The 20,442-nt window shown below is 49.0% G+C and overlaps 7 protein-coding genes across 7 annotated transcripts; 2 read left to right on the top strand and 5 right to left on the bottom strand.

Moving 5' to 3' along the window:
- Window positions 1-77: 77 nt before the first annotated feature.
- VE01_08102 (uncharacterized protein) lies at window positions 78-5,385 on the bottom strand. Its single transcript, XM_059463937.1, has 3 exons — window positions 5,039-5,385; window positions 4,552-4,988; window positions 78-4,499 (listed from the first exon to the last, which is right to left on the bottom strand). The coding sequence occupies exons 1-3, from the start codon at window positions 5,055-5,057 to the stop codon at window positions 231-233; spliced, it is 4,725 nt and encodes a 1,574-aa protein (XP_059319447.1). The 5' UTR covers window positions 5,058-5,385; the 3' UTR covers window positions 78-230.
- Window positions 5,386-5,856: 471 nt separating this feature from the next.
- Window positions 5,857-7,463, top strand: VE01_08103 (uncharacterized protein). Its single transcript, XM_018277531.2, has 7 exons — window positions 5,857-6,013; window positions 6,068-6,186; window positions 6,244-6,316; window positions 6,410-6,910; window positions 6,964-7,090; window positions 7,147-7,203; window positions 7,253-7,463. The coding sequence occupies exons 1-7, from the start codon at window positions 5,926-5,928 to the stop codon at window positions 7,407-7,409; spliced, it is 1,122 nt and encodes a 373-aa protein (XP_018127457.1). The 5' UTR covers window positions 5,857-5,925; the 3' UTR covers window positions 7,410-7,463.
- On the bottom strand, window positions 7,458-10,680 carry VE01_08104 (uncharacterized protein). The gene is made up of 2 exons (XM_018277532.2): window positions 9,890-10,680; window positions 7,458-9,839 (listed from the first exon to the last, which is right to left on the bottom strand). The coding sequence occupies exons 1-2, from the start codon at window positions 10,378-10,380 to the stop codon at window positions 7,742-7,744; spliced, it is 2,589 nt and encodes an 862-aa protein (XP_018127477.1). The 5' UTR covers window positions 10,381-10,680; the 3' UTR covers window positions 7,458-7,741.
- Window positions 10,681-10,983: 303 nt separating this feature from the next.
- VE01_08105 (uncharacterized protein) lies at window positions 10,984-12,201 on the bottom strand. The gene is made up of 2 exons (XM_059463938.1): window positions 11,741-12,201; window positions 10,984-11,689 (listed from the first exon to the last, which is right to left on the bottom strand). Exons 1-2 carry the CDS (start codon window positions 12,102-12,104, stop codon window positions 11,010-11,012), a joined length of 1,044 nt encoding a protein of 347 aa, XP_059319446.1. The 5' UTR covers window positions 12,105-12,201; the 3' UTR covers window positions 10,984-11,009.
- A 771-nt stretch (window positions 12,202-12,972) lies between these two features.
- NOP14 (nucleolar complex protein 14) lies at window positions 12,973-16,231 on the bottom strand. The gene is made up of 2 exons (XM_018277534.2): window positions 13,816-16,231; window positions 12,973-13,485 (listed from the first exon to the last, which is right to left on the bottom strand). Exons 1-2 carry the CDS (start codon window positions 16,171-16,173, stop codon window positions 13,081-13,083), a joined length of 2,763 nt encoding a protein of 920 aa, XP_018127479.1. The 5' UTR covers window positions 16,174-16,231; the 3' UTR covers window positions 12,973-13,080.
- Window positions 16,232-16,334: 103 nt separating this feature from the next.
- VE01_08107 (uncharacterized protein) lies at window positions 16,335-17,627 on the top strand. Its single transcript, XM_018277535.2, has one exon. It carries the CDS (start codon window positions 16,584-16,586, stop codon window positions 17,574-17,576), a length of 993 nt encoding a protein of 330 aa, XP_018127454.1. The 5' UTR covers window positions 16,335-16,583; the 3' UTR covers window positions 17,577-17,627.
- A 68-nt stretch (window positions 17,628-17,695) lies between these two features.
- VE01_08108 (uncharacterized protein) lies at window positions 17,696-20,430 on the bottom strand. Its single transcript, XM_018277536.2, has one exon. It carries the CDS (start codon window positions 20,417-20,419, stop codon window positions 17,765-17,767), a length of 2,655 nt encoding a protein of 884 aa, XP_018127481.2. The 5' UTR covers window positions 20,420-20,430; the 3' UTR covers window positions 17,696-17,764.
- Window positions 20,431-20,442: the final 12 nt, after the last annotated feature.

The following is a 20,442-nucleotide window of genomic DNA, read 5'->3' on the forward strand; positions in this document are numbered from 1 at the left end:
ATCCTAGACTATCCTGCCGAAATCATCTTCAATTCTTGTTAATTGGAGCGTTAAATTTGTTAACAGTGTCATTTTGTCGTGGTTTTGAAAGATAGTCTTGATTTTATGCTAGAATAATGTGGTTTTCCCTTTTCCTTTAAGTTCTAGGTAGACAGTACCAGAGACATAGCTACGAGTATTCTCAGAGGAAAGTCCTCGCCGAACCTTCTCACTAACTAATTTCTACACGTCTATCTAATAGTCAACCTTCCACCTTGCCTCCCTGGTAGCCTTCTACCAGCTCTCGGCCAAACTCCTGTTTCATTAGTATCCAGTCCCCGTTTTATAACGGCAACCTCTTCTCCTCTAACGAATAGGATATCTCCAGACTTCGTAACACAAATTATCAACTCTAAATTCGAGCTTAACCAATCTGCAGGGACGAAGAAGTGACGCGTAACAGCGAATGTTTTCTGGTCTGTTGAGCAGATCCAGCCCGATGCATCTAGGAAGATGAGACGTTTACCATATGGGCCAATTAGGTATTCGACTTGCGATGACAGAGAGAGCGAGTTTGGAACTGGTTTTGCTGTTGTAGTTGATGAAGACTTAGGAGGTGTCTGGAAGGAGGCCGTAGGATATAGAAGTAGATTGAAGCGTTTGGTGTGAGCTTGTAGGAAGTGAGAGAATGATGTTGCTATGACCAGGTCGTCGTAGCAAGGAGTGATGGATTCAATGCTGGCTCCAAATAAACCGTCTCCCTCAAGGAGAATGCCAGTATCCCCAGTTAAGCAAGATAGTTTATCCCAGTCGAATATGTGGGCTGTATGTCCCGTTATCAAGATCACATCGCGTTTGTTCGGTAGAGCTGCCCAGCGATGCGGTCCATCGTCATCTCTCTTTCTAGTGGCTACAATTGCATTTAAATCTCCTGTCATCTGATACAATGTATCCACACCTGGTGAACAAACCAGCATCCGAGTGTGGCCTTCGTTATTCAGGATTTGCTCAATTGCGAATCCAGGCTTTAAATCAAACTGTGCGCCGCTCACTTGCCACTCATTTCTCACCCTAATTAATTTGTGCGTCATTATTCGTCCGGACGCAGCAGAGCTGCAAAGTATTTGACTTGTTGCGTCAACGAAGAGTGATAAAATGGATGCTCGGTCGGGATGCTTGTATAAAACCTTGATTTCCTTCCCATCTTTCGTGCTGTATAGGGATACAGAGCCGTCGCTCTTGCCGCACAAGAAAACAGCACCACTATCATGTTCGCAAATGGCCGTAATCAAGACTTCGTCTCCGGAATTATCATATTGAAGCTCCTGATTGGCAGTGGAGACAGAGACAGTATCACTGTTGTCGGTCTCGTCATCTTGTCGCAGTAAAGCGACTGGGTTCCATATTTTACATTGGGAACCTCGGCCAACAAGAAGCCGAGAACCGTCGCCGTTGAAGCAGAGAGCTTTGATTCCCCAATCTCGAGATTGGATACGAAAGAAAGGCTTGAGAGTCTCGAAATCAAAGACTTGTACCACACCAGAGGAATCAAAGCTGGCTAGCGTTCGCCCATTTGGAGAGACTGCTAGTGACTGTGCACTGGCTTGTACACTTTCCTTTCGGCACCCATCGGCGGTATCAAAAACCACAATGTCTCCCTCGAAATAACTTACAGCAAAAAGAGTAGAGTCTGGTGCCGGGTTAAAGACCACGGCGTACATAGTCGTATTTTGTCTCCTGTCATTTGATGTTGACAACCCAGTGTCCTTGTTATAGGTTTCATACCTCATGCTACCACTGAGATCCCAAACAAGGATGTCCTGCCCACGATAAATCCCAGCAAGCTGGTATTGGCTACCACTCATGGTAACATAACTCGGGCGGCGAAATGTTTTCGCCGGCCGACCTTCATCGTCGATTGTCCACTCTAGAGGTTCCGCGGATTCTCCTGTTTCGAGGTCATATTCAACAAGCTCGTTGTTTCTCATTGCTGCAAGCAAGATTTGGTTTTCCTCTATGAAAATAACAGACATGCACATTTGGCGTAGATCGAATTTCCACGTTCGGGTCCATGAATCGAGAGACCATATCTGTAGCTTCTTAATACCACAAGTCGCCAGGATGCTTGAAGAGGTTGAAAATTGTATGAATCGAACTGCTTCGCCGCAATCAAGAAGCTTTACTTCCTGACAAGTTGTATCCTGATATATGCCCACTTTCCCAGTACTGAGCCCGATCGCAAAGAATTTGTCCGAGGATGCTATTGCTGTGACAATTGCATCCGAAAAATAGATTGTTGATAGGCAATCATCCCAAGCTGTAGCTGAGAGGCCAACAACAGAGATATCTCTTGGTGAGTTTCCGAACTGCCGCCTTATAGCGCTCTCAGGCGGACAAAAAGGTGGAATAAGATTAAATATTGAGCTTGGCGAAGCAGTTAGGGAGCTTCCAAACTTAGTAGCTAGGCGGATGAGGTCAGACGACCAAGAATTGATGGTTGCTACATCTTGGCCTAGAAGAGACATGTGTTTTGAGCGACGTCGTAGAATATTTATAAACGAATTTCCAGTTTGAATGAGTCGATCGAGGCCATTGTGGGATGCTAAGTACTCTATCCACGGCAGTACATTAGGGGATGACAAGAAAGTCGCAAGTGCAACAATGAATTCATCGTCAGTAGAGTCGATGAATGTGATATGGTTCGATAAATATTTACTGGCGTAGGCAACGAAAGGTGATCGAGTTGGAACTGCCCCGCTAGCACTTGGACGGCGCTTCACGCCCCCTATATCCGGACCAGAGAGATATTTTAGACATATTAGGGCTAGACGTTTATGCCCATCCTTTCGATTGATAGAAAAGTCAGAATCCTTATAGCGTAGCAGATATTCTTTCGCAGTCTGGTGTATGACGTGTACTCGTGACTGAATATCCACATACACGAGCTGACCACAAGTCGTTTCAATTGCCCGTACAACACTGTGTATGCTATCATCTAAATCGAGCTCTAGGGCGTTATGAAGTTCCTCGATAGTCATAGGCCTTGCCGAGCAAACAACCCAATGTAGGATTGCTTTCGCTATATCGTTTCCTTGAGGTTCATCTGACATAGACGTTAGGATCCTCGTGTATAGATCGTCCATATCGCTTGGTGTTTCCTCTAAAATGCGCTGTGTGTCTGAAACAGTTTGGACGTTGCTCAATTGCTGCAACACTAGATTCACCCAGAGAAAGCACCCGGCGGACTTCTCCAAAATAGTGTCTACCATGACTTTGCGCTCCTCGTCTGTTGACTGTGGCAGATTGTGAATGTTGTCCTGCAAGTATAGAGCAATGTCGCTTTTCGTCTCATCTGACCCGATTGTCTCAGCGTATACTTTCGCTTTCAGGGCACTAAGATTTTTCGGGGCTTCAAAGCGACGTCGATGGGTGATGAAAACTCGTACATCGCAAATGTCGGTTAGTTTCAGAAGGTATGCAACAAGTTCCGTATTTTCTTTGCACTCATCCAGGGCATCTAATACCCAGTAGACCCTCTGGATCTTCAAACGCAATATCCCTTCCACAAATAGCTTTCTCCAAACAGTTCGATGATCTGTCGATTTACCGATACTACCATCTTTGCTACAGATCTCAATGACTGTCTCCATGATATCTCGCTGAGCAACAGCCATTTGCCACGCCAAGGATAGTAGGCATAATGTGATCCGTGACTTGTCCTTGTCCCCATGGGAGAAAAAATAGTAACAGCACTTTAGATCTGCATCTTTAAGATGCTTAATAACGAAGCCACATAATATAGACTTCCCCGTTGCTGGATTTGCGCTGACCCAGTAGATCCAGGGGTTCATTGAGTTTCTCCATTCTAGGAACACGTCCTTTCTTAAAATCCACTCGCATGATCCTGGCATTCTCACAGACTCGACTGCCATTAATTCATCACCAGGAGCTTCTGAAATTTGAAGGCAGAGATTCAACTGATCTTGCAGGGCGTCTAGATCCTTTTTGCTATCAATTAGCAGTGGCTCATGCCTGAAACTGTGGATTGCCGCTGCCAAAGCGTTGCGGACAGTTCTGTAGTTGACATCGTCCCGGTTAAGAAACTTGACGACGTGCCGATGATCCGCATTGAGATATGCTGTGCGCTCGTTACGATATCCTAAAGTCGCCATGTCTCGTTGTACGATAATTACTTTAGTCCCTCCTATGCTTATCGGCATGGTTTCGTAGAAAGAATATAGTTGGAGCTCTTCACATAATGCCGGGAACTCATCGTTTATTGACTGTGTGATTTGAGAATTCCTATGAAGATCCATAACAAATGGTCGAATTCCAGATGTTAGGTTAAGAATTTTAGTGAACGTCGTTGCTAAATCAGATCCACGATGAGGAGTAGCAAGAAAGAACATTGCCTTGGTGCGTATCCCAATCATAGTATATTCGTGTGAGGCTCGCGCAATTATGTATGATTTCTTAACGACAAGCCCGCCCATGCTATGTGCAGCAAAAACCAGCGGAATCTATAAAATATTAGGCTGGGCTTTCTCAATAATTCTAGAGTATTAAACTCACATCTGAATTTCTCTTTACAATTGCAGGGCAGTCCATTATCGCGACAAGAAGAGACTTCGCAAAGTCATGGATGTTTAGGGTGCTTTCTTTCGTCCAGTTCGAATCATATCCGAAAGAATGTATCCGTACATCGCTGAAGCCATCTTCATATGGCAGCCACCTTTCTGGCCAGTAGAGATTGGGATCCAAAGTTCCATTTTGGGATTCGGTCCAGGTACTTTGGGAACCTCCTCCAAGCCCGTGTACAAATATTAAATCTGCGATAGCATCTAACGGATCGTGTAGAGTGTTCAGTCCCAGCGGGCCTTTCTTGTCCACTACTGGAGATAGATCACTGGTGCTTGTGCTGTTTCTCGAGAAGGTCCGGCCGAAGATAGAAGGCGTAATACTCGAATTCGTTTTCCGCCTGTCCCCCGACCATTGCTGAGGTTCTTGGACTATATCTCAGTTAACTTTAGGAGACACAAGATGGCTACATATAACCTACTTGCGTTCAATCTGTCCATCTCCCAGCACCGCGTTATGCGACACGCGACACGCAACAAGAAACTCCGTCTCTGTCGCACTCTATCGTGGAAGGCTAGTAATCTCACAAGGCTGGCAACATGAAGGGCCTTTTCCAGAGGCGGCAAATATTAGCCAATAGCAATTGGCCTTCGGTCCTGGTGTGAAGCCGTGAGGATTTGCGCAAGCTTCGCTTCAAGTTATGGTGTGCTCGGCTTCATTTCGACCTTGATGGCAAGGCGGCTAGGTAAAAGCGAACGATGACAGTTCCGAGGGAGGAGCAAATGCCCGTCGCTCCATGGGGGGCTGTTCTAACTAGTACAAATTGAGGGGTCTCTGCATATTCTCCAAGGATGTTGCAGAAATTCCTTCTGCTTAGCCATCCAGGTTAGATGTAGTGTGTTGGTTTATTAATAATCTGCAGTGATCCGTAACAGCTACCACTACAACTTGTAATAAATCTGACTATACTAAACGTTTCTACTTAGTTTCTTAACAATTATTTCACTTCTTCTTATAATCTGTTATATTTGCTATAGCGGCCCATTTCTAAAAGTAAAAATTCGCCTAAGAATTTATAAGGCTCTGTACTAACCAGAGGCGCCCCGACTCCCCCCTGTCCAGGCGTAACGTACTACATGCACTGTGCAACCTTCAGCCATGCAGGCAGGCATGCGGTCAGTTGTGTCTTGAATACTGATTTGTAGAGCACGCATCAGCCCCAAAGTTAGTTAAAGCGGCAGTAGGATTAATGAGAGTACTTAATAAGGCCTAACCCAACAGCGAGAAGGGAGGATTGTTGTAGTAGATTGCTCGTCTTTTTGAAAACTATCAACCTGCAAAAGTGCCAAAGTGCCACAAGCCTGCAAAATGCCTAGAGATTGGGATGCATCCGAGGACACAGAGAATGACGTGCCAGCATATGTCATTGAAACGGTTGATGATGCAGTGAAAGAATGTTAGACTACTGATTTTTAGTTACCACTGTGAGTTCATGCTAATGATATATCAGTTCTGCCACCTGGAACAGAAGTAATCGATATCACTCCACACGGGTCATCATTCTGGACCCGAACAGCAGAGATCCAAACTCAACAGGCAGATGGTTCTGACCTCTCGTTTTTCATCAAGGTAATTATAACAATTAATTAGAGGGTGTTCTAAACAAGGTACTAAATGCGTGTTAAGGTTTTGTATGGCGACAATGGGAAGCTCAACTCGAGGGGAGAATTTGCATCAATGACTGCACTCCACGCAGCAAGTACGTCTAAGCTATATTCTCAGGCGTCTATAACAATATCCCTAATTATCTTGCTGCTAAGTTCTTAATTACTGACTCCGCAAACCTACGTAGATCCAGAACTTACTCCACGACCAATCGCAGTCGGCACCTACCAGTCCGACCCTAAAGCCCACTTCTTCCTCTGCCAATTCATGGACATGACCGATGAGCTGCCTGACCTCTACAACTTCCCCGCCAAACTCGCAAAGTTGCATGAGAACTCCGTCTCACCAACCGGCCAATACGGGTTTGGAACTCCAACATGTCTGGGTGTTGGCCGCCCGCATTACCACAAATGGACCGATACCTGGGAAGAGTTCTACCTGAACTTCTTTCTAGACGTAGCTGGTTATGAGCAAGAGGTTCAGGGCCCCGATGAAGAGATGGCAGAGCTCGTAAAGGCTATTGCTGAGAAGGTAATTCCGAGACTATGTCGCCCGCTCGAGACTGGAGGCAGAAGCATTAAACCGCGTCTGATTCATGGCGATTTGTGGGATGGTAATGCCTCTGTCGTTATTGAGACTGGGCTTCCAGTTATCTTCGATGCGTGCAGCATGTACACGCATAACGAGTGTAAATCGAACCATTCCTTCGAGCACGAGTACCTTATTAACCGACTGCATTAGATGAGCTTGCGCCTTTCGTTTTGCCCCGTCACAAGATGAATCGCCCCTACATCAAAGAATACATCAAGTTCTTCCCACCTTCCGAGCCCGTGGAAGACTTCGAAGACCGTGTAGCACTTTATGCTACGTGAGTATTCCGTATTGTGTAACTGATAGATTATCGAGTTAATCAAAACCTAACAGGCGTTTTGATATCATATCATCTTCGGTTTATCCTGGAAATCTGAGATTCCGCAACTTGTAGGTTTGATTCCTCCCTACCTAGTGACTACTCCTAATTTAAATTTAGGGTTAAAATTGAGATGAGGAAGCTTGTTAACAAATATCCAAATGGGTATGCAGATTTTAAAGACACGTCTAAGTTGGATGCGAAGTTGACAAATGTAACCGAAGCGGCACCGTGGCAAAGTCTCGCCATACCAGGGAACCAAGCTATCTCTACATAAACACAATAGCACACCAGAACTTCTCAATCAGGGATTTTCAAACATTAACTCGAGTGATTCATTATATACTAGCCCACAACTATCTCTACCCTCCCCCCCATCATATGTGTAGCCACCCATCATCATAAAAAGAAAACATTCATACAGTCCAGTCCAGCCATCAGTGGTATCATATCGCAACGCTAAATCTGACAACTCGTTGCATGTATTCGAAGAAAGCCTGTCCCTGAACTGGACCAAATCCTCCAGTAAAAGTAGAAGTGTGAATCGAAGGGACAAAAGAAAAAGTACGAAAAAAAAATCCATCAATGAACATTCGTTACCCCCCGGCCTTAGAAGGCATCTTCAAAGGGGCAGTCTACGCTCTCGTGCCCGTCGCGCTCGCAGAGTGCACACCATCTATTCACATCGATGACTCCGCTCTCCTTCCCAGCCACTGGCCCGTCGATGGAGGGGTTCGGGAGGATGGATACAGGGGGCGCACTTGGCTTCTTTGCTGGCGACAGGGGAGCAGGTCTGTAGTTCTCCATCTTTGGTGGGTATGGCTTCAGTCCTTCGCGTGAGATGTCTCTGCCGTTGCGCGAGGGTGCAGGGGGGTTCGGGTTGTTCGCAAGGTGGGATCCAGTGTTATTGTTCGTCGTTGCTGACTTTGCGCCAAACATGTTTGTACAGGTGAGGATATCGTGTCCGCCGGTCTCGCAAATCTCACACCAGAGGACACTGCCCTCAGTCGTGGCGGAGTAGGTGTCGCTCTCTGCCATCGTCTCGAGAGTATTGCCTCTCCTGTGGGTTTCAGGTGATCCTGGTGGCCTGTCGCGCCAGCTTCCGACAGAGCTGCGGACGTCCTTGTTGAGTTGCTTGTCTGCTGTGACGGTGCCGGTGCTTCCGATCGTGATTGCACTGGCGCGTTGATTCTTCAAAGAGCCAACAGTACTGCCTCTCTTGAGCTCCGCTAGTTCACGTTGAAGCTCTTCTTCGCGGTTAGATTTTGACTCGACCGTGCGGCGGAGCTCAGCAACTTCATTCTCTAAAGCTTCCCGTGCCTGGTGATCGTCTGCAGACTCAGACAATCCCTGGCTTTGGCGTTTGTTACGACTACCAACGCTGCCGTGTCGCTGTGTAGGGGTCTTTTGCGGGTCGGCGTCAGGTACCTGGTCGCGGCTGAGAGAGTGAATGATTGCTTTCAGGCCTCTGATTTCGTCGTCACGTTGTTCTAGCTCTTTTGATCCCGATGCTTCGTTCTGACGGGGCGCTTCTTGTTGAGCAGCTGCTGCTTTCTCACGTTCGCGGCGCAGCTCCGCACGACCACGCTCGACTTCGCCTCGCAGGAACTCGACTTCTCCACGGGCCTCCGATTCACCGCGCCGAGCATCCTCCAGGCCCTCCTCGAGCTCCTGAACAAGCTCTTCTAACTGTTTCAGTTGAGCTGCGACGCTGTGCACGTCATCGCTTCGGTCCTGGTGCTCTCTGAGCTCCTGTACGAGGTCCTCGACCCTCTTCTCGTAGACACGTTCTGTCTCATTACTCGCCATCTCCAGTGTATCGATCGTACTCCTGAAATCCGCTCGGTGCGCATCGAATTCCGACGTAAGCATGGCGATCTTCTCGTTCTTCTCGCGCAGCAGCGTGCGCAACTGTGAAGTATCCCGATCCTCCATGCTACCCCTGTTCTTGCTCCCGGCATCTGAGCCACCCATTAATGACTGGACCTCAGCCAAGCTGTTCTCCATCTCTGCAAGACTGGTCGCCTGTTCCTTCAGCTGCTTGTCTCGTTCCTCCAGCTGTGTTCGTAGCCTTTGAAGATCCTCTTCATGTTCTTTTGCTCTCGCCTCGGCAGGGCGCAACTTGGCATTGAAGGAGGACGTAGAGCCTAAGCTCTCATTATTATTCGTAGTCCTAGCGGTGCCGATTGGTGTAGTTTCATCGTCGCTGTAGTTCATAGGCGCGCCGCCAAGGGCAGACGCACTCCTCGGTCCGGCGCCCGATTTTATAGGGTTTCTCGGGGTGAATGCGAGCTTCTTTGGCGGGTCTCCTGCTGTGTCTCTTGTACCTCTTACACTCTGTCCGAACTTCGCTGGTGTCGGGCTAGGCGCATAACGTGGAGCGCCCTTGGGGCCAGGTGTGCCACTAATCGATGGCCTCGAAGCCTGTGGTAGTCGCAAAGGTGATTCAGGTCTAGGGAGTGATGGTCTTGACCTCTTGAACTGCGGGCTTGGAGCGCGCCCAGGCCCTAGAGATTGGCTGAAGTTCGGAAGCGACGGAGTTGGAGGTGTGTAAGTTTGGTACCCCTGACCTCCGCGACTACTCCCCGGTGTCGTCGGTGTGTGAGGAAACGAGCTTCCAGATGTCGATCGTGAACTGCGGCGGGTGGCCCGCGCGACAGGAAGAAATATACCTGCGCCAGGTATGGAGGTCTTGAAGTACGAAACACTAAATAGGAGTCAGTGCCCATAGTTTGCGACACGGATCAGTGGGCTTACCCATCAACGTCTCCATTGTTCTTGCCCCTTGAAGAGTACTCCTCGCTCAGCTCTACACCCGCGAACACTCCTTTCTTACCTGCCACAGTGCCCAGGAACTTCACAGTTCCATGCATGTGCCCAGGTACGTCCACCAGCTCACCAACCTCCACCTCGCCCTCATCGCCCCTTGGTGTATGTTGTGCCATATTTCCCTGTCCCTCACTGATGATAGAATCCTCGTCCAGTACCGTACTCAATCCGTAAGTTTCACTAGCATCCGGTATGGTGGCCAAAGAGCCCTGAGTAAGCGCACTGAGTGATGTCTTCCGCGCCAGGAGGCCGGCGACCCTACTGCCACCAAGAGTGGGTACAGGCGGGGCAGCGGCGTTGGAATATGCAGTGGAAAGATTAGGAGTCGAAACTGTATTAATGCCGCCGGAAAGTTTGGTCAGAGAGGGTCGTGGTCGGAGGAGAGTGCGGCGCGGCGTTGGGGGTGTTTGGGTCGACATGGAGAACTGAGTTTCGTCCCTATTATTTATTTTGCCGGTCGCCGTTTGTTTTGGGATCGCGCGTCGGGGAGGCGGTACACTGCCGTCAACACACCACCACTACAACGGGGAAAACGTGATCAAAGTTCCCGCTGTGGATGCAAGGAGGAATGCCAGGACCCGTAACTACAGTAACTGGTAAAAACAAAGGAATTTAAAGTGGTCGTAGTCGTGGTGGTGGTGGTGGTCGTCGTCGTGAAAGTCGTCGTTGGATAGTTGCATGCTATGAACAGAACGTCGCATTCAGCAGCAATGTTTCCTTTGTTGTTGTTTAGCTGAAAGGAAAAGGTTCTTTTTCCCATTATTTACACTAACATGCTCGAGGTAACCCAGCATATGCGGGAGGGCGGTACGCACCAAGCAGTAATTGGCCCCTGCCCCTGCAGCTCACCGCCCAATGCCAATGGGGAAGTCATCGTCGGTCAGCATATATCCATGTCAGACACTCATATCCGACTTTACACTTTTAGCTGCAGAACTACGAGCATGCCAGGGAAGCGGCTCTGGGATGGAGCGGGTTTGAGGCACGAAAAAGGAGGTTCCAGACACAATCAAGTTAAGACTATTTTCTTTTTCTGCGGCTGATGGGCTTAAAGTTCAATGATATCCGTCATGGCTAGAGGTTGCGACCCATCATTCAGAACCATGACCTCCCGATTACGCCTCCGTAAACGACGCTCTTCTGCACTCTGCTCAACTGGCCTCCTCGAGTCTCTAGCGACCGGGACGGTGCCATTATTAGTTGCCGCAAGTACCTCTTCCAGACTATACGTGATAACATCCCCACTAGGCCCAGTAGTCTGCCAGTACGGCGCGTCAGGGTGGTCACCATAAAGACTGTAGCCCTTCGTAAACCCAATTACATGTACAGACTCAGGCCGTTCGATCAGACCCGTCGCGACAAGCTTCTGAACACCTCGCTGTTGCCCAGCTAACTTATGAACGATGTTTGATAGCGGATTGCCCCGTCCCGCTTCCTCTTGAAGGCGATATAAACAGAGGAAGCTCTTGTGTATCTCCTCGGTCGTGCTTCCCCAATTCTGCCGAGCAAGCCAGTGCTCAATAAAGCCTGTCTTGGCCAGGTATCGCGCCGATTGATCGCTAATCAGCAGCTCCAGCGTCATCAGCGCCACGTTCTCGGCCGGGTCGCGGAAGTCGAAGTCGTCGAATTCGCAGTCGTAGAGAGGGTAGTCGATCTCCGTAGCTAAGTTCTTGAGCGCTGCGACAATCGCCTTGATGACGCTGTGGTGGTAGACATCGGCGAGGGAACCTGTAGTACTACTTAGCAAGGGATTGTCGTTCGGTATGGGGGTTTAATTACTCTCACCACAGATCAGATGAAGAACCCTCAGGGCTTTCTCCCGTCTTTCGGGGTCCTTGCTCGTAACCTCCCACAGTAAACCACCAATGGTGTCGGTATCGTGGAGAGCCCTGTCAAGAACTATCCGCGACGCGACTCCTTGTATATCCTTATTGTGGCTGCTGATGAGCTTCTCGAGCGTGCTGGGCATCAAAGCATCCTCGGTCTTCTGGTCGATGTACTGTGTCTTTGGCGCTGGCTGTTCAATTTCGGAAGCGTCACGGAAGGCAATGAGCATGTATCGCATGAGCCCCAGGGCTGCAACGACGGACACGCCCAGTCCTATAACCAGGATTCGGGTCTCGCCCGAGATCTGGGACGCCATGTTGAAGTGACTACATGCGCTATTGTTGGTAGGTAGTGAAGACTCGTGAGGACTTCAGTGATCGATGAGTGAGGCACTGTTCTATTGAATAGGGAAGGCAAGGCTGACGACAATTACATGGCAACGACGGGTTCTGCCGCCCTCACCGCCCCGATAAGTGCTGGGTTCAACTGGATGGAGCACTAGCGAAAACTCGCTTGCAACCGGGCGCCAGTTTGTCATACAAATATTGAAATTGTCTGGCTAATTTAAACAAACAAGACAAACTCCAGTGACGCGTTAGTACCCCAACTGCCCACTGCCTTCAGCTTACTGAATGCTAACGTTTGTTTCCACAGAGTGGTTAGCGTGTCGTTCTTATATTCTGCGGCGCAAGCTGCCTAATATGATCTTTCTTCGTAGAGATGCGAAAGTCGTGGGTTCGACACCCACCTGGAGTATATCTTCAGATTACACCTATTTTTTTTTTTTTTTTTGCCTTTTATATCTCACTCCACTATCTTTTAATACAACCTGTTACTAAATGTTAGTACACAGGAACGACATACCTGTGAGGTTCATGGCTTGACTTTTGTGTCCGCATATATCGCGTATCCTCGTCGCTCTTTGCCATGCCAACGTAGATATGACAAAAAATGCTGAAAGAGAGGGAAAGCGACGATTTTACAGAAACTTCTCCCCCCCCCAAGACACGCAGCTCCACCTAGCTAGTAGGGATGTTATGCAAGCTCCACCGTAATTTTGATGCGGTGTGCTCCAGCTTTTAGCCTCCTTCCAGCGGCTGATGCGCTTGTTACTCTCTCAGTATGCCCATGCAGTATCACGATATTTCGTATCACGACAGGCAAAGTGAACTTCACAGTTTTTTACTTTCACAAGTCTCTGGTATTCCCTTGCTATCCAATTCCGTTCCAGAAGTAGGGTATCTACAGAAACCGCCCACCAAACACCACGCGCCTTCCCCCCCATTCCGTGCTCACTTCTTCGATTTCTTCCTGTTCTCCTTCTCCCTCTCGTACTGCTTAGACTCTCTCCCCTCCTCGCCCTGAATCTCCGCAATAAGTCTCTTGTACTTCTTCTCATACGCGGCATCACGCTCCTTCTTCTCCTTAAGACTCTCGCGAGCGATGAAGTTCGCGTCCTTGCGGAGCTCGCGCATGGCGCCCTTGCGCTCGCGCTTGTGCTCAGCCTTGAGCTTGGAGGACTCAGCGCGCTCACGGTCAGGATCGTAGTGCTTGTCGGGGTTGAAGGACTCCTCGAACTTAGGTATCGAGGTCTTGATGGCGAGGGGTTTGTGGTGGTGGAGCTCGAGTGGGCGGCGTGAGAGGCGCGCTTGGTTGAGCAGCACGGTGAGCTTGGTCGATGTTCTCGTCACGCAAGCCTGGGAACACGTTAGTGAGGCCCCTCGTAATTATGTATTACAACATGGTTTTTTTTAGTAGAAATGTTTGCATCACGATGGCTGCGCGTCCGGGAAGAAGTACGGATTTGCGGCACACCGGCCCATTGGGCGCTGCTGCTTGGTCACCCTCAACGAGCCCCAAACCCTTGCGGGTAAGGGTCTCAAGTATCGAGTGGCAAGCTCAATATAAGCACATCTTCGGCGCAACAACAGTCATAAGAAGGACCGAATTGTAATTTGACATCCGTGCTGATTATAAAGAAAAAGACAAATTGAAAAGAAAGGGATAAGAAAAATATTTGAACATACAGTAGTGCTGCGTGGGAGATGTTCACGGCATGCCTTGCTTCCCAGGTGTTTGAGAACCTTCAGCGCAGGGGAGAAGGTCTCTGGGAACCCAGACTTTTCAGCCCAGACATCTGCCGCTGCATCGAAAAGCTTGATGCTTGTTTCCAACAAGGCGGCCTTAAGTTGGCTTTCATTCTCGGGTGAGAGATCTTGGATTGAGCAGTCCATTAAAGTTAACATCCTTGTCTTCTGTTCTGGAAGAGCGTTGAGACGAGAGTCGAATTTTGGCTCGTGGTAAGGGAAGTTGGCTGGAACATCGGCCATCTTTGTAGGTGCAAGGGCACACAATGTGTTTAAGAGGAAGGCGCCGACTTCGGGGACGTATCGCTTCGAGAAGCTTTGATACTGGATCGCTAGTGTAGCTAGATATATGCCAGTGGCATAATCCGAAAGATTCTGAGGAATCTTTTGGCCGAGGAAGCGGCCAATGCTCAACATAGCTGGAGTAACTGCTTGGTGGAAATGATCCGAAGTAGGGAAGATGGTGCTGATGGCAGTGAGAAGCACCAAATCTCCACGGGTTGGTGCCAGAGCACGGGTTTCGTGGAGTTCTCCCAGATGCTTGCGGAAAGCATTTGCAGTGCCGATGGGGTAGGTCTTTGCCAATGAATGGATGTGTCGAACAACTTGCTCCAGGACATCAAATGGTGGGAGTTCCGGTTGGTTCGCAAGGTATGATACATGATCAACTAGAGCAACCGTAAACTTGGCGAGCTTGCCCTTGTTCTCGGCCTTCAGCTGCGGATGATAAAGAGCTCTTATCCTCCTTACTACCGTAGGTAGATCTTGGATGTCGGTTGATTCGGTAATTTCGAGTAGCGAAGAGTGATCCTCTGGGCATGGAAACGTATAGGCAAGGTTTCCACTGACCCCATTGTTCGTTGGGAGGTCCCTGTCAGGAAGCGGTGCATTCGCTCCTGTTAAAAATTCGGGCCTTTTCGCCTCCTCAGTTGTAAGAAGACCATCCAGGAAATCATCCGCCGGCTCGTCCTCTCCGTCATCTCCGTTTTCAGAAGCACTTTCATCTTCGGAGATATCGGCATCGGAGCCACTCGCTATTAAATCATCATCAAGAACGAAATCATCCTCATCTTCCACCCCTAACTCTTCATTAGTTGGCCGGCTGGGCTTGCCTTGAATGCCAGCACCCAAGCCAAATTCATCAACATGCTCGTCATAAACATCTTCATCCCCTTCAGGAGCTTGCGCATTCGGCTTGGGTTCCTCCTCTTCTTCCTCTTCTCCTTCCATGCGACGCAACCTCCTCTTCTCCATATCCTGGAGTTTTCTAGCTTCGTCTGCAAGCCTTTCCTCGTCCGTCTTTGAGCGCTCTGTTGGTACAGACTTCTTGTCTTGAGCCAACTGGCGCAGGCGAAGATCGTACTCTTTATCGAACTTAATCTTATCCGTGCCATTCAGTAACGCTGCCCTATCTGGGTTCATTCCAGCGACCTCGGCCGGCCTTGGTGCAGGCGGACGTCGGACTCCTCTTAACAAGGCCTGGATCTCAGCCATATCTTTGTCCAGCTCTTCTCGGATATCTTCATCGTCATCCTTTCCTTGCTGGCGTTCATATTTGTGGAGTTTGGACTTGGCAATAAGTTCCTTCATAACTTCTTGCTTGGACTTTTTACGTTCCGGTAGGTCCTCGGCATCTTCGTCCTCTGAAGCGCCAGCGTCTGAGCCACGCCGCCTCTTCAACGTTTGGCGTTCTTCGTCCGATGGATGATCTTCGGCGTCAGACAACTCCAAGTCGTCTTCCTCAAAGTCATCTGCGAAGTCGGGTCCATCGAGAGATAGAGATTTCCCCATATGGGTAAGGCCAAGTCCATCTCCGTAATCATCATCTTCCAAATCAAACGCGGAGCTGTTCTTGTGTCGGCTTTGGATTTCTTGTGTGAAACGCTCCAGCATCTTATCCTCAGGTGCCATAGAAGGATCATTCTCTCCGAAACGTCGATCCATGATTCCTCCTACTTTATTACGGCGTTGCATCTCGACAAGAAGAGTTTTCCGACGGTTTTCTTCGCCCAATCCCTTCGTCACACCAGGTCGGTTCTTTACACTCTTGGATCCCGATGCGCCGCCGACAGTCCTTGAGTTTGTAACTTCAAACTTAGGACCCCTTGCGTTCGTTTTAATTTCGAAGGGATTGAATTGCTCACGGATGCCAGCAAGAGCGGCGGTCCGATTGACCCTCTTATCCTTATTCGTGCCATTTTGAGCATTTTTCTTCTTTTGGCTTTTTGATTGCTGAGGTCCCACAATACCCTGCTCTCGGAGAGAAGCCTTAAGCCTCTTCAGCTGTGAAGGAGGCATTGTTGTGGTGGGTGGTGATTTGCCAGTCAGACACAGAATAAAAAAATGCTCAGAAATCTTTATCGGCGATTTTATCAACTTTAGCGCGTGCAGGGGTAGCTCCAGCCTCGCGACCAACGGAAGGAACAACTCTCGACTATCAGCCTCGCGATAACCCAAGGTGCAAATAATTAAATCCGCAACACATCAACTGCAATAAGTTTGAATAAATCGCCAATACGTGCGTCAGGTAATTCTAGCTTTGGCGCTATTTTCTTTGGCGTGGTATTGAATTGCGCCTCCTGCCTATTCAAGCAGAAGGAATGAGCGATACTCCAGCCTCGTAACCAGCCCAGACTTTACGAACCTTACGTCTTGACACCAAACGTCTTCAAACAAGCATTTGCTGCGTTTACCATCCGCGGTACAGAATGGCAACCTCAAAGTCTCCTGATGCGGCTCCCCAAAGCCCTGAGGATGAGGAGGATGACTACATGTCTATGACCATCGCAGAGCCCACAGGCCCCAAAGTCAAAGAAACATACACGCAACGCCGCCACCGCCTGCAACGCGAAGCAGAAGCACGCGCATACACCAAACCCAAAGCTGAGCGTGAAGCTGATGAAGCTGCCGCCCGAGAAGATGCCCTTCAGAGATCGCTATTATCTCATCCGACGACACAGAAGTCCAAGGGTCTGGCTATGATGTCAAAAATGGGATTCACGCCCGGAAAGGCGCTGGGCAAGGGAGACAACGCTGATGCGCGGACTGAACCGGTGGGTATCAGTATTAAGGAGGATAGGGGTGGAATAGGCATGGACAACGAGAAGAAGCGCCGGTTTAGGGAAGAAGTCGAGAAGGAGGGGAAGAGAGTGAAGGCTGACGAAGGGGAGTATCGAGAGAGGGTTAGGCGCGAACGCGAGGAAGGTCGTTTGGAAGGTTTAATTGGTACTGCGATGAGAGTTGCGGAGCGAATGGCTAGTGAGAAAGAGGAGGAATTGAGCACAGATGGGGGTGGCGACGTGCCGCCGAAGAAGGGTGCTCAGAGATCAAAACCGCTTAAAACTGTTAACATCCTTTGGAGAGGCCTGGTGAGGAAAAGGGAGGAAGCAGAAAGGGATAGGAGGATGAGATATGACTTGCATCAGAGTCTGTCCAGGCTGCCGACCTACGATGATGAGGATGAGGATAAAGATGATAAGAAGGCTCTGGGAAAGACTCCTATACAGTATGCCTTGGTCGAAGATCTGGAAGAAGAAGATCCAGAATTGGAAGAGTTCAATGCCTTGGAGCCAGCAGAGAGGTTACAGAAAATTGTCAACTATCTGAGAGAAGAGTATAACTACTGCTTCTGGTGCAAATACACATATCCCGACAAGGACATGGAGGGATGTCCAGGGTTGACGGAGGAAGATCATGATTGATGAACAGAAGATACCATAGACACATCGAATACGCTATAATACTACATATGCATTAACAAATTCCAATGCCTACGTGAGATCTTATCCATTTAACAATTATAAAAAGGCTTTTAGGTATGGTTGAGAATTAAGGTGGGTATCATTGCTCAATATATGTTTACATATGTCCTATCTTACAAAATTACATCTTAAGAGGCCCAAGGTAGATTCTCGGGCACCCCCATCTCATGGGCTGCAGATCGTGCCAGATAATCGACACCTCCTACTCCAGCTTCCATGCGCAATTCCGAGGCTTCTGATGCCATCCTTACTTCCGCCGTAGAGCGTAGCAAAAGGCACAGTAGTTTCAGCGACTCTTCCGACTTATCCTCTATGCTCATGCCTTCAACATCAACGCCTTGATCCTCAAGCTGCTTGGTCCTGTCGTCCTTCAAGGTCTTCAGTACCTTCCCGACGTCACTAATTCTGCGCTGCGTATCTTTATTCAGATTCAGTCTGCGTGGCCTGTAGCCTGCAACATTCTTCACGCCGGCCTTTGCAATCTGTAGGACTATGCTTCGAACCGTCGCTTCATTCGGATACATTCCATACAGTCTCTGCATTGCCCTGAGTGCCACGGCTGTCCCGATTTGGTCATCTGCTAGTCCAAAACAGAGAATAATCTGGTCGTACATTTCCCTTGCCAACTTTTCGTTTTTCCAGGTCGACGATTTGTTCATCTCAGCAAACAAGAATCTAGGTGACGGGTAACCAGCTTTCGAACGGTTGATTAACGGATCCACATGATCCTTCATGCTCTTCCACAGAAGAGCGAAAGTGTACTGGCTCGGCACTACTCTCTCTTGCTCCACAAAACGGACATAAAGACTCCAAACCCACGGGCGATGGTGCATAGCCGAACCAAGCTCCAGAAGGCTGTTGAGGAAGGCGGTATTAGGCTTAATCTCTGTTGCCTTGATCGCACCAAGAAGCTCCTGGACACGGTCTTTTTGACCGAGTTGCTGGTAGTGATGAATGAGAACGGAAAAGGTTTCCAATGACGCTTGAGCTGAGACAGCAATGGATGATGGACGAATAAAGTCGTCCTTGGAAGTCTGGTCGAATCTGGCTCGCACTGGGCCTTCCAAGGTGGATGTATAACGGTGCGACCTGTAGCGAACAAATTCGAGTCGTGCCGCAATCATTTTCCAAGCCATGGTGGTGCCTTTCTTTTGGTTCTCAGCGCTTCCAGTCCGGAACCATGCACCGATTATTCCGTTCAAATAGGTGGCATCTGGCCTTATATCGCGCTGCGACATCAGTTCAACGACTTGAGAGGCCCAATCGATTTCATCGTCCCCAACGAGTTTCTTTATCCAGCTACCAAAGAAGAACTTATTACGAAATTTTGGCGGCAAGACCGTGAGAGGATTGCTCCGAGTCCAGCTCGTCTCCTCGGGGCCGAGCTGGAAAGACTCCAAGGGCCGTGTACCTTTCAATCCCACAAATCGCGGGTATAGAGCTAGAGAATCATAGCTCTTGGCCACTGGGTCGTCAGTTAACATCATATCTCTGAACACAGCCAATGCTAGATCAGTTCTATTTGAAGTTAAGAAAATACCCGCTACGGCATCGTAATCCTGCATCTCCATGCTGCTTCCCATCCAAAACTTCAGCCGGACATACAATGCCCATGCCATCTGAATAGCAGAACTGTCAGGATATTCAGACCATGTTCGGATGAGAGGGATGAGGGCCCTGCTTTCTTTCACCGCTTTCAGGTCATTCAACAGGACATCTGCTGCCTCCTGCGCTCGAGCTGGTTGCTTGGATTTGGCTAGCATGACAACGCCCAATGCCCAATATTGGATCGCAGTCGCTTCAACAAGCGTTAATGACGACCGAACCGATTCCCATCTCGCCAGTGCATCCTTTTGATTTCCCTCGACGAATAATGCCTCGATATAGAGCAATGTCTGCTCTGGTTTGAGGGGCCTGTTGGCAGCCTCCATGTCGTTTCCCAACTGTATGACATGTGGCATTCGATCGGGGTTATCTAAAGCTTCAACAGATAACTCTTTCCAAAGCAATTGCCAGGTGCTCATGGGAACCTCCCCCCATGCAGCACAAAGCGTCTTTCTGCTGAGTGAATACCACCTCCATAATTCTTTTCGGTTCTTCAACGGCGCCGCAGAGGCTTTTTCAAGGGCCTCGTTCAGACGGGATATGTAGGCCTGCCCTTCTCTTGGGAATGAGTGCCGCGGTATTGAAACGTCGACGTCTTCAACTTCTATGGGTTCTATGGCTGCAGCTTGTCGTTTCTGCTTGGCCCGGACCGGTTTGGCAATTCGTGTGCTAGGGCTGTCGATGGTTGCTGAACTTTCGATAGCTGGCGCTTTTAACTCTACTCCCAAGTCTTTTCCGAGCGCCCGGCGTAGAGATTCGACAAATTTCAGTTTCTCCTCCAACGTTCCCTCATGGGAACCCTCCACGGTCTCCGATAGCCTGGCGAGTTCATCTTCGTGGTCTTTTTGTTTCAAATCTAGCCCCTCAAGGATGTGGTCGTCTTCTCGAATATCAAGTGGCGCAAGTCGTCCATGTTCGTCCTGCTCGAATTGGCGAAAACTAACGGCCTCTTTGTTCAACCTGGGTTCAAGTTTCGGGGTAATTGGTGTCTTCTGAGGGGGGTTGTTGCGTCTCGATGAGATAGTTCGAACCGATGAGGGAAAGTACCGTGGGTGCTGTAGTTTTGTTATACACGATGGGCAAACATATCCCCTGCCTAATGCAGAGATGGGTGGTCTTAATGGTGGCATAAGTCGTGCTGTTTGTGTTTTGTCGTCGCAAAATCTGGACGGGTTCATCTATAATTATTTTAGGAGCACTG

Source organism: Pseudogymnoascus verrucosus, assembly GCF_001662655.1.
Source record: "Pseudogymnoascus verrucosus strain UAMH 10579 unplaced genomic scaffold scaffold_45, whole genome shotgun sequence".
NCBI classification, from domain to species: domain Eukaryota; kingdom Fungi; phylum Ascomycota; class Leotiomycetes; order Thelebolales; family Thelebolaceae; genus Pseudogymnoascus; species Pseudogymnoascus verrucosus.

Bases quoted from the DNA above. Each gene is read 5' to 3' on its own strand.
- NOP14 (XM_018277534.2), bottom strand. From the start codon at position 16,173: ATGCCTCCTTCACAGCTGAAGAGGCTTAAGGCTTCTCTCCGAGAGCAG. The intron at 13,486-13,815 runs GTATGTTCAAAT...ACGTGTTCCCAG, and splicing joins ATCTCCCACGCAGCACTACT to GCTTGCGTGACGAGAACATC.
- VE01_08102 (XM_059463937.1), bottom strand. The intron at 4,500-4,551 runs GTGAGTTTAATA...AATATTTTATAG, and splicing joins TTGTAAAGAGAAATTCAGAT to ATTCCGCTGGTTTTTGCTGC.
- VE01_08103 (XM_018277531.2), top strand. From the start codon at position 5,926: ATGCCTAGAGATTGGGATGCATCCGAGGACACAGAGAATGACGTGCCA. The intron at 6,911-6,963 runs GTAAATCGAACC...CGACTGCATTAG, and splicing joins CATGTACACGCATAACGAGT to ATGAGCTTGCGCCTTTCGTT. The intron at 7,091-7,146 runs GTGAGTATTCCG...AAAACCTAACAG, and splicing joins CGTGTAGCACTTTATGCTAC to GCGTTTTGATATCATATCAT.
- VE01_08105 (XM_059463938.1), bottom strand. From the start codon at position 12,104: ATGGCGTCCCAGATCTCGGGCGAGACCCGAATCCTGGTTATAGGACTG. The intron at 11,690-11,740 runs GTAATTAAACCC...GTAGTACTACAG, and splicing joins TCATCTGATCTGTGGTGAGA to GTTCCCTCGCCGATGTCTAC.
- VE01_08108 (XM_018277536.2), bottom strand. From the start codon at position 20,419: ATGAACCCGTCCAGATTTTGCGACGACAAAACACAAACAGCACGACTT.
- VE01_08107 (XM_018277535.2), top strand. From the start codon at position 16,584: ATGGCAACCTCAAAGTCTCCTGATGCGGCTCCCCAAAGCCCTGAGGAT.
- VE01_08104 (XM_018277532.2), bottom strand. From the start codon at position 10,380: ATGTCGACCCAAACACCCCCAACGCCGCGCCGCACTCTCCTCCGACCA. The intron at 9,840-9,889 runs GTAAGCCCACTG...ACTCCTATTTAG, and splicing joins AACAATGGAGACGTTGATGG to TGTTTCGTACTTCAAGACCT.